Source organism: Agrilus planipennis, unplaced genomic scaffold (assembly GCF_000699045.2).
Source record: "Agrilus planipennis isolate EAB-ADULT unplaced genomic scaffold, Apla_2.0 scaffold356, whole genome shotgun sequence".
In the NCBI taxonomy this organism is placed as follows: domain Eukaryota; kingdom Metazoa; phylum Arthropoda; class Insecta; order Coleoptera; family Buprestidae; genus Agrilus; species Agrilus planipennis.
In genome coordinates this window covers 10355-22880 of record NW_020439075.1, presented here as the reverse complement: position 1 = coordinate 22880, position 12526 = coordinate 10355, and the positions used below count along the sequence as shown (strand labels likewise).

The following is a 12526-nucleotide window of genomic DNA, read 5'->3' as shown; positions in this document are numbered from 1 at the left end:
ATACCAAAAAGCAAAAAATTGTAAATGCAAAACGTAGTGTATTCGGTACCTACAAGTAGAGAAGATCTGGTTTGAGATGATTAAAACATTAAAAAATGGAGAAAAACGTGCCGAAGTTAATGTGATTGTTAAAGGAAATTGTAAAAGTAATAAACAAGACATTATTTGGAATAATAATTTTCACGTAATTCACATTGTTTTTAGTTGAAAAACCTCATATTTCACCTTGATTCAAAAGAATGTCGTTTAATTACCACTAACTATAATTAAAGGTAAAAAATAAAGATTTATCGCTAGGATTTCCATTAGGTTCAGGAATAGAAGTTCCAATGGAACGCAATGGAAATCCCATTGAGTTCGGTTAGAATTCTAGTGGAAATCCCATTCATTCCATTGGCAATTCTCCATAAATGGCAGTTTTTAATGGAAATTTTTCCAACGGGTATGCTTGAATAGCATTGAATGCTGTCCTATACAAACAAAACTAGATACAGAAACAATAATTTAACCCGAAACGGATAAGTTTAAAGTCTCATCACTAATCAAGGATAGAACAATCGCGCATCGATTTTCGGTATTTTTAGTTATTAAACACATAATCAAAATCCTCTTGTCTGCGCAGCAAATCAGAGCAGAGCACTAGCGAGCACAATTTAGTGACGCTCACGTCGTACATTAAGCAAGTCATGTAGTTGCTACTCAAATGTGCAGTTTTCTTGACCATAACAGTATATACAGATGTACATTATGGTGCAACGTTAAAGTACATTTTTTTTATAGAAAAATAAAAATTTAAGTATTAGTTTATGGANGATATAGAGAAGGAGGTAAATGGAAATGTATTATTGTATAGCAGCTGTCCACACGGACGCACCGCTCACTCAAGTAGGAGAGAGACAGATGTCAAACGCTGCCGAACGCGGAGGCCGATTGTGCCTCTTTGTTGCTCGTTCCGCGCTCTCGCTTGCACTTCAAGCCTTAAATGGAACGCCTCAGAGCGAGGTAACGCCGCATGAGTCATGTTTTTTCGTGCGTGCAGCCGGCTCCATCGAATTATAAGACGTTGTCACAAAATCAATCGAACAATCGCTTACTCTGTTAGTGGGTAACTAGATTATTGTTATATACTCTCTTATAATATTAGTACTTATATAACAACAACGCCCTTATGATAAGGAAAGGTGGTCCCTTCATTAGCTGGTAATACAATTATTTAAACAAGTTATACCTATAAAAGGAGCGGCGATTGTAAATTCTGCCGATTTAATGGGTTTTTGTTAATTACGGTGAAAAGGTTTGGTAACCTTCATGAATAAATCGTAAATTCGCGGAAATCTCAAAGAGAGTTGAAATAAAAGAATGTTCCTATTCGAAACATTGATAGAGAGCATATTATTGCACGGAGTGGTAATATAGGGATAGGAAAAAAGAAAAGTAATCGAAAACATTCAAGACGAATACATAAGATGGACTTATGAAATTGGATAGACATATGTACACTGAAATGCCTATTATAAGAAGAAACAAAAGCAGAAAAGTAGGCCATAAAATATTCGAAAAAGGTTTTAAAGTACGAAGGAAAAGGGTGAAATTCAGAAGACAGTACGTTGTTAACAAAGTTTATAAAAGTTAAGGATAATATATCAAATATTCAAACCGAAGAAAATAAAATCTCAAAGAAAAGACGGATAAAAGAAGAAATTTTTTAATGAAGAGAATGAGCGATTGTGCATTTCAGATAGAAACTGGAAACATATGGAAGTGCATGGAGGAGCAGAACGTTTAACCAAAGACACTGACAAGTAAAAAAAAGAGAAAAAATGAGACACTTAAAATTCGCATAGGAATATAAGAAAATATGGGAAGAATGGGAAGAAAACCCAAATTATTTGGAGGGCGAAAGAGCAAAGAGTAAAAACAAATTAATTTTAACAGCAAAATTTATACAAGAAAGTGAGAATAGGGTGGCAAGGTACTGAGAAGAAGAAGAGAAGAAAATATAGTAGAATCCGCTCATAATGACATCGAAGAGAAATGACAAACACGTAATACTAAGTGGGCATCATACATAGCATAGTCTTAGAAAATAAAAAACTTTCTATTTTGGTTAGAATTGTATTATCAAAATACACAAGAAGGGTCAGAAAAATGAGTGAAAATGTTATTATTAATCATTTGGGTCACTATTGCCGGATCTGATTTCTTGAGAATCAGTCATAATAAACGATATGTCATTTTAAACGGAGTCATTATATCCAAATTTTCCTGTAGAGAATTTAATATGGAAACCAAACTTAACACTGCAATTACTTCATATTAAACGGATGGTCAATAAAGGCGGAGTCATAATAAACGAATTCCACGGTATGCAGGCTATAATGGCTACATGGTACAAAAAATGGGAAATTCAAATGGAAGAAAAGGATGGTCGAAAAAGGATGAGAGAAATATTATGGAAAAGGAAAATAGCAGAAAAGCGAAAAGCATAAAAATTTAGTTAAAATTAGTATAGAATTCATATGTAGATATAAAATAGCAAAATGTGAATGCACCCTATATACTTATATAAAACTTAATGTTTTTAATAAAGATATCTATCTGTTTTTGTGTTAGTGAAAAAGATTTAACTTCACCAAATTGTGATTATTTACCACATGTTAAAAGAGATATAGGTACACCAGACATCACATTTGAATGCAGAAAACATAATGAGTTTCAAAATTAAACTGCTTGAGTTTAATTGTCATATGATATAGTAGGTAGGAAGACGAAACAATAACAAAACAATGAATGTCAATTCAATTATACGCAAAATTTATTAAAATCATTCGTCTTTAACACCCAAAGGGTCGCTTTATATACAGAAAGAAATTAATATTGTTAAAAAATAATTTGCATTGTTTCAATGAAACAACAAACTTTTAAAATAAACGAACAAAGAAAATAAAAAATATGCACTGATAACTGTGATAAAGTGTGGGTGTTTTTAAAAATTGTCTTTGCGTGATACAAATTAGTTTTTCGAGCATCAGCTCCTGTTTATCTTCATGCGTGCAATTTTCTTCATGGTCAATGCAGAACCGTAAAAACACAAATCCAGTTTGTGTCGTGTACTCCTTAAGTGGAGTAACAAATTACAGGTGTAATTTCCGGAGTGCGTAATTTCATCTAAACCGGGGCAACGTTTGACATTATGGTTCTTTATACATCAGTGTTTGTAAACAGGGTGATCGGTTAACATGAAGTTCTTCTACAAATCACTGCTCATTTTACTACTTTATTGGCACTCCTCAAAATCAGAACCTTCCGGTTATACCATCAATAGTTTTCGAGATGTTTTTTCGCTAATAAGAGAACGTGGGATCTCGGACGGTATTCTGTGTTTAAAGGTGTGTGTTTAAAGTTTACTACGTTTTAAATGTTTTAGTAGATTTCCGAAATGTGGAATTTGCTTTACATTAATTACGTGTATTTTGATTTATTATGTAATCATTCTTTTATAGATACAATAACTGTAAGACTATAAAGTGTCGTGCCCTTGCGTCGCGCTTTTACCATCGCGACCCTTTCGCATGCTTGCATCACCGTGATAAAATTGTATGTCGCAACTACGATTATACACAGTGATTTTATTTAATTTTTTATGCTAAATTGATAGTTTCTGTTGCTATTTGATATTTTAAACACAAATTTTACTATCTTTTATACTTTAATCCAGGCTTAAGACTGACTGTCTTGTTCAATAAAACAGGCGTACTTATCAATAATTGTAACCTCTCATTATAGTAAGTATGTGCTACCGAAAACTTCTTAATGTAATTAGCAATTAATATAGTTGCATTTATGTGACATTTATATTCTAACTTGCCATCCACAATTCCCCGGTATATTTTTCAGTCAAAAATTTTATAATTCCTGTTAATTAGTATTTACGATTAGACCTTTCTATATACTGTAATTGTTGTTTGCATACGATTAGTATAAATTAATGACAACAACATTAATTTTATAAAGTAAACTTGAGAGTTGTTTTAATGTACATACAGCAGAATACATTAACCTAACATAAAATGTTAAATGATTTTATAGCGGGGTTACGAGTACAGAAAAAAAGGCGCAACGCCAAGAGCACAGATTCGTGACTGATGAAAATCCTTTTTATGATTGCTTTGTATGTATTGTACGATATTTCTTAATACCGATCACTTTGTACCCCTGATAAATTATTATTTAACAATAATAAGTACCTAAGAAGCACGTGTAGTTAAACTTTTCAACGTTTTTGACGTGGATAAAAATTTCCAATATCTAAGCATTTCGAAATTTATATAGAACAAATTGTTGTGAGTCAACTGGCAGGTGTATCAAAACATTCGTATTCAACAGGAACTATACATAGAAATAGAAAAAAAACACACCGAAAATGCGCAACAACTTAATCTACTTTAGCACGCACGAAAAACTTTATTAAGCCCCGCACTAAACGAAAGAGCGGCTAATCGTCGACTATATTTGATTCACAACAAGCGATTGCTTTGATAAAGAACTAAACCGTACAAAACAGAAGAATAGCATTACGCTTGCTTTATTATAAGAGATTCAATTTATAATAAGTGTTGCTGAATTGGTCTGAGATCAGTTACCAATCCTTTATCATAGAATATTTCACTTTCGATTTTTAACACCTGAAAATTAATTCAAATTACCAAAATAGCTTTATTTAAATAATCAATCATCATTACTATCTACTCCCATTAGTTAACAAAGAACTCCGTAGACATTTCCCAAATTGTTACATAAACACCTATTACTTGATTTATTTAGTACACATATTGACTTATTCCTTCTACCCTTTCGCACTTCGTGACTCAGGGGAGCTTCTGAAAGCTTCTTGAGATGCTTCCTTGTGAAAAGCTTAATTATAGAAGATAAAATAACAAGTGTCACTTTCGTACTCTTAGCCTGTTTGGCTACCAATTTTCAAAATTAATGACGTCAATTTTCTTCCGTCGTTTTATCAGGTAGCTAATACACTAATCAAATAATTTGAGAAGGTAGAAATTTGCAACAGCACGTTATCTACATGGAAAATGTTTACGTCTGCAAACTTACAAAACTCCATGACTTTACTTGAAACATTAATAACGTTGTGTTTTAGTCAAAGAAATAAATTTTTGTGCAGAAAGTCGGATCAAAGTGCGCTTTTCCTCATTTGATTCGTAAGACCGTCTACAAACTTTATGAACGTAAGACATGAATTCATCTTAAAAAATGCATAGGTGCATGAGAAAAATAAATCTATTTCAAAATTAATATGAAAAAATAAATTTGCAACTCGGTCAATAATGATCCAATTTTTCTACTCGGGGCTTTTGAGGGTCGCTGAACACGAATATACAATCTGCGATAGCCTCCGAGGTACCTGGGGCCCAGGGTCACCATCATACACTCGTTTCCAGCAGTTTCGTCAATAAAAATTAATTGAAATAATTTACTTGAGGGTTTTGAAGGTTATGATGAAAACTGTTCAGAAAATATTTTGTAAAACAATTATTTTTAGAAAATATACTTCAAATATTTATAAGAACTATTATATATCAATAAAACAATGTACTAAAAAAATAACTTATTTGAAGCATTATCTTTATAAAAAATATACATCATTTTTCAAATCATCGATCATCGGTCCCAACGTACCTCGGAAGTCATCGCCAACTGCATATACGTGTTCGGCGTCCCTCAAAACCGCCAGGTAAATTATTTCAACTAATTTTTAAAGAAGAGTATATAACGATGGCCCTGCCTCTCATATACCTCGAAGGGCGTCGTAGACTGCATAAACCTGTTCAGCGACCCTCAAGACCTCCAAGTAACAAAATTGGATTTCTATCATTACTGACGGAGTCTTTTTACGACAACTTTGCAATGCAGTTGCAATAAGACTGCTTTTTTCTTATGCACCGATGCTTTGAAGATAAATTGATCTCTTACGTTGAGAAAGTTTGTAGACAAACTCACTAATCGAATGCAAAAAACCGCATCTCGATCCGACTTACGGCACAAAATTTGAAGGTTTAGTGCTTTATTTGTTCGACTATTTACATAATACACAAAATATGTAGATTTTTTAAGGTTTTACGTTATTAGAAGCAAGAGATGTCACTCGTCTCATATTCAAGTTCAATCTCTTTTATTTTAATTAGCGGCCCTTTTTAATATTTCAATCAATGCATTAATTCCACCGTTGTTTTTTCAGGAAAAGATAATAAGAATGATAGAGAAAATCCCGAAGGAATTTTACTTGTTGAACGGAATAATTGTAAAAGAAAACGTCAAAGCCTACAAGAATATATCTCGTAAATTTGATGAAATCGAGCTTCCCACGAACAAGTCCGATCGCGCGGAGCTTGTTAACAAAATTCTGTTCGAAAAAATAAATGAATTTGTCAACAATCATTTAATCGAAGTAAAGGTGCCGGACGAAACGCTAGAGGAATTTAGAGCATCTTTTGATGAAGGTAAACATTAACTACATCTACTCACTGTCAATCTAAGCAAATTGTAAAAAACTAGAATAAAACATATTGCAATAGTGAACATTATCATTACATTAATGAGACTCATTGAATACTATTCTAGTTCTAGACGGTTAACCGTAGCAAACAGCTGACTAAAATTCGGCAACATCGGAGTATTGATGACATGCAAGATCCTGATTGTATACTAGTAGGAAAAATTTCCATTGAACTTCAATAGGAATCAATAGAAAATTTGTAAATTCCATTCAAAACCATTTGGCATAAATAGAAAAATAATTGTTTCCATTTACAATAATTCCATTAATATTTATATAGGAAAAAATTTCATTGATTTTCAGTGGGAACCANGATGATCATAAAGCCTTCCCTTTTAGTGCCAAAGCATCATTTACAACTTAAGAATGTCCAGGGAAATTGAGGACTAGTTAGAAACATATTAGAAATAGAAAAAGAAACTAAGTGGAGTAGAGATAGAGCTCGAGTATATTATCCTTCAAAAATTGTTAAGGATTATGGTATGTTCTAGGTTTAGGAAAATGCGAAAATTAGCTCAGGAAAGGGAAGAGTGGAGGTGCGTGTCCAACCAGTCTTAGGGTTGACAACCTTATGATTATGTTGATAGAGCCTTCCCTTTTGGTGCCAAAGCATCATTTACACCTTAAGAATGTCCAGGGAAATATAAGGAAATTCAAGTAAATAAACTAGGGAATAAAAAGAATTTTCCGACAACGCTGATGTTTGCTGGTTAGATGATTACCACGGTAACGTGCGATAAGAACGTCGTTCCAAAAATATGTAATTTCTATATTCGGAGAATAAGTCTTCTATTTGATACTACTAAGGTGTATATACGATACTTGTCAGATACTGTTTTATCGTCTACAAGAAATTAAACATCTTCGCGTAATGATTTCGCGAAAAAACATATGGCGCACGTTTTATAAGGAAGTCCGTTGACTAATGAAATCAAATGATAAATAGGTGCTAAATAAGATGTTATTTATAAGGACAATACCATTTTGTAATAACGATAAATACTTACTAACTAATTTAAGACTGAACTATACAAATTATAATACGCAAATCCCTAATTAAGAATTATAAGTAAGTGAATTATAGTCACTCAATGACGTTCGCAGCAAACAGCTGAGGAGAACTTTGGCAACATCGCGTATTGATGATAAACAAGATCCTGCTTATCATTCTGTGTATTCCTCTTATTGATTGATTAGAGGTGTTCTTTGCATTTCTTCGCGGTAGATTTCGCTACGACGTCAAGGTTGCCAATCTTTTACTAGAAAAAATAAGCGTGAAGGTGTAGATTTTTCTTTGACAAATTATTCTAAAACTACTTCCGTTAATGCCCTTTTTAAACGGAAATTAAAAAATTTCTGATCCAGAGTTTAAATTGCAAGTACCTTAAATATTTGAATTAAATTTGCACCATGGCAATTTACCATACAACAGAGAGTATTTCCAACGATATTGAAAATGTAATATCTTTTTTAAAAAGTGCCGTAAAATTGTTTTCAGGAAATTATAAAATAGTTTTAAGCGCACCTTTCCTTAGTATGTGAACGTTGAAACTACTGGTTGGTTTTTCGCTATTGAAAACTTACTATAGTAGAAAAGGAGGTGGAAATCTCGAAAGATAATACTACCATGCATGTGCACAAAACAAAAAAGATTTGTGCACAGTACCATTAAGTTAGTTATTGTAAAAAAATAATAAAAAACATTTCACCAGGTGCTTCATCGTTTTCATAAGGTCGTCAGTCCTTAGACTGTTCGGCACGTTCTCCACCTTTGTCTTTCCTGAGCTAATCTTTGCATTTCAACAGTAAACTAGTCTAGGTCTACCTCTACTCCTCTTAACTCCTGTTTCTGCCTCTAATATATCTCTGACTAGACTTATATGCCTGAGAAAGTGTCCTACCAACCTAATTCTCCTATTTCTTATTAACTTCCAAAGAGTCCTCTGTTTTCCTATTCTTTTAATACCTCTTCATTTCTAACCTTCTCTATCCACGGTATCCTCATCATTCTCCGGTAACACCACATTTCGAACGCTTTTTACCCTTTCTTTTCTACCACGCCCACCGTCTACATTTTGCATCCGTACAGCGCCGTGTTCCAAACATACACCTTTAACAACCTTTTTCGAATTTGTAAAGTAACCGTTCGCGAGCATACAAGTGACTACTTTTGACTGAAAACGAATCAACCCTGCACTATCCTTTGCTTTATATCCCAACTACTTTCATCTACTATCTTTATATTCGCTTTTTCCCTACTTTTTCTTCCCTTGCATACTAGCGTTTTTCTTTTACTTTTATTTATTTTCATATAGTTTTGTCAATACCGCTTCCATTTTATTTAAATCTATCTTTAACTTCTCTTTGTTACATGCTAATACTGCTCTATCACCTAAATTCAGCTTGGTTAGAATAAAATATGAGGTTGGGACTAATAAATAGGAAGCGATACCCTTGACTTCACTTCACCACAACAGAATTTTAAAACAACCCCCACACGTGTTTTGCTCATTTACTAGTGAGCTTGTAACCCAAAACTGAGCCTCCTGTATCTACTTATTATAGGTACATAATCTGACCAAGAGTTTTCTTGTGTGGGACTTCAATTTACGATAGGGCAACGTTGGGAATGTATAATAAATTTTCCACTTATTCCATTAGTTATAGAAAAAAAATCTATCGAAGTGACCATTGTTAATAGACTTCGAAATTCCCCGTCTGTATAACACTTTTTATTTTTTATCCACAGTTTTCTCATAATAAAAAATCTAGGCTGTGATTTCTTGGTGAATTACTGTAACAATCTTTAACCACACAAAATCAAAAAAAAATCTGTTTCACTTTAGTTATTAATATCTGCTTACGTATTTCGCCTTTTTAAGGCATCTTTAGAATCTTTTAATATAAACTAATTAACTAAAGGCCCCTGAAGATGCCTCCTCCACCACAAAAAGGCGAAGTACGTATAGAGTTATTTATAGAGATATAAACAAACCAAGTGTTTTTTGTGGTTAAAGATAAAAAATGAAATACAATATAATTTTAATTTAGCTATTTTCACAAATTGGTGTTTTTCAAAGGATTAGTCTCGAAGGGTATAAGTTATTGATACTTATTACAGATTTTTTCTGTCTTCTTATTCAGATACTCTGAAGTCGCTAACACTTTAGGAACATACCAAAAAGCAAAAAATTGTAAATGCAAAACGTAGTGTCAATTGTGTTGGTATGAAATTGGAAAAATTGTCAAAAGAAACGTAACAAGCAGTAATAAAATTATAAATATCGGTCTCTTTGTTTTATCAAACTTCATTTACATTCAGACATAAGAGCATGGAATTCAAATTCAAAAACAAATTAAAATGATAATATGAGCGACCGATAATGTTTCCATAAACTTTTTATGCCTTTTGGATAATACCTTCTAGAAAATATCGTTTACTAGTAACCTCGTTGGAAATCTGAGATACGATAAATTCATTAAACGACGGCTGGTAAAAACCTTGAATTGGTTCTTCAACAAACAAAACGAATACAAAGGAAAAACGATGAATAATTAAATTTTTAAAGTCATCAAAAGTAATTTTTTTTCCTAAACTGTCACTTAAACGCTTTCAATTAGGCAATTTCTTACTTCCCATTTCGAAAAAGTTTAACTGGCGCAGTTGTTAATTACAACGATTTAATTCATTCAAACTGAAAAACCAATTTCAGACTTTTAATAAAATCGCATATTTACTATGTATTAATACTATATGTATATCACATATTACCGCACATACTTCTCGTTTTCGCGCTATTTACACCTCTCCATTACTTGTTACATATTTATAGTTACCTGTCAAACATTCTTTATATTCGCGGAAAGCATCTTGTAAGATTCTATTAACGCAGGAGTCTTTGTGTATGTCGTCACGTATAACTTATGACCTTCGATTGTCGGCTATCAAAAGTGCCGTTGTATCGATCGTCGCCTCAGGAATACGTTTATAACAATATTATCCTATGACGTGCTGTTTACCATCTAAATTATTACTTATTCAATTATTTTGCTTTAAATTGTGATCCTCTAAATGTAGCTCGGTACTGGACTGACATAGAAAACGAAAGGGCGAGCGGTGACTGTCCCTTCAGGCCTCACAGGGCATTTATTTCCTGGCACGTTTTTTGAGCACAAGGGCCTTTAGTAATAAAATAACAAACAGTCAACTTATTGTTATTGATTTCTACCTATAAACAGTACAGTAGCAATTTAAACGAATATTTATTGTTTACCGTTATATCCAGATGACCATTTACCCGGTATGCTATTTGGTGGTATTTTAAAAACAACGTGTGCAGCGGTGGTAATGTTATACTGTATACACCGGGTGGCTCAACTTAAATATAAATCTTTCTTTTATTTTTTGAGACAACTTATAACGAAAAGTTATAATTTTTCTACTTCTGGTTTGACTAGAATAAGTTCAACTTTGGATTTTAAGTTCATTAAAAAAGCATAAATAAAAAATATATGAGCGCAAATGCGAACCCACATTGGAAAGTGGTTGGATAGAGTGGATCGTGAGGGGTGAGAGAGTGCATGTATTAGATGTTCATTTCTATATGGAATTCGACATATCCGCCTCGTTACGCCGGTGGATGTAGAACGTTATTACCCTTTATAGCTTTTAATTTATTCTGTATCGCATTGAAGATTAAAGAAAAGAAAACTAAAGACGATGACTATAATAATTATAAATTTGACCCTTGCTACCAATCAACCAAAATTAATATAAAACCAATTGATTTCACGTAAACTGTACTCCATTCTTGGTTTCTTATTTGTGATTATCTATTACTTCCGACTATGCTCTGAATGATTAATGAAAAAAAACTTTCAAACTTTAGCAATTTTATAATGGTCTCCTGGGGTGGTTGAAAATACATTGCACCTGCCCGAATTTCCTCATTCTTATTCCCTAAATGAGACAAGAAAAGCTTTCAGGCGCTTTCAGAGCAAACTGTCTGTCGTAAAAAACCCAAAACTGATCCCGATTTCAATAAAAGTACACTTGGAGAAACATAACACTCCATCATAAGTTGATTTTTTATTTCAACACGTAAGCAACATTTGATGTTTTAGCATTTGTCTTATTTGCCCATGTGTTTTCTAAATAAATAAAAGTAAAACAGAAGTACTGGTATGTAAGGGAAGAAGAAGTAGGGAACGAGCGAATATAAAGATAGGAAACGAAAAATTTGCTGATTTTAGGTATCTAGGAAGTCAGATAAGTCAGGACGGAAGGAGTAGTAGGGATATAAAGCAGAGGATAGCGCAGGGTCGAGTCGCCTTCAATAAAGAGGAGTTACTTCCATGCTCGCGATTGGTTTACAGGGTCGTGTCCTGTCGAATAAAAAGAACTTCGCGGAAATTTAGATATTTGAAAAAGATTGTTTAAGGTGTATGTTTCGAGTTCGGCGCAGTAAGGGTGCGAAACATAGACGATGGACGCGGCGGAAAAGAAAAGGTTAGAAGCGTTCGAAATGTGGTGTTACAGGCGAATGATTAGGATACTGTGGATAGAGAAGGTTAGAAATGAAAAGGTATTAGAAAGAATAGGAGAACAGAGGACTCTATGGAAGACAATAAGAAATAAGTGAGATAGATTGGTAGGACACCTTTCCAAGCATTAAGGTTTAATCAGAAGAATATTAGAGGCAGACACAGGATTTAAAAGGAATAGAGGCGACTGTTCAGAAATAGTTAAGGATGTGGGTTGTTCTAGTTTTGGACCGAGCGGCATGGCCTAGAGGTTTAGACCATTGCTTAGCACTCGGGAGGACGCCGGTTCGATTCCGGGTCCGTCTGCCTTGGTCCAAGTTTTTCTGTGGTTTCCTTGGATCACTTAGGTAAATGCTGAGGCAGTAATATTCCACAGATAATCTTTCATTCTCTTCTGTCTTCATTTCG

At 33.4% G+C, this 12526-nt stretch overlaps 1 protein-coding gene across 1 annotated transcript in view; it reads left to right on the top strand.

Annotated features, from left to right (window-relative positions):
• Positions 1 to 3018: 3018 nt before the first annotated feature.
• The window catches only part of LOC108742908, a 10840-nt gene continuing 1332 nt past the window's right edge, over positions 3019 to 12526 (top strand). Inside the window, exons 1-2 of the mRNA XM_018478268.1 lie at positions 3019 to 3389; positions 6257 to 6518. Of these exons, the coding sequence (XP_018333770.1) occupies positions 3240 to 3389; positions 6257 to 6518 (412 nt within the window). The 5' untranslated portion in view covers positions 3019 to 3239. The remainder of the gene's footprint in view (positions 3390 to 6256; positions 6519 to 12526) is intronic.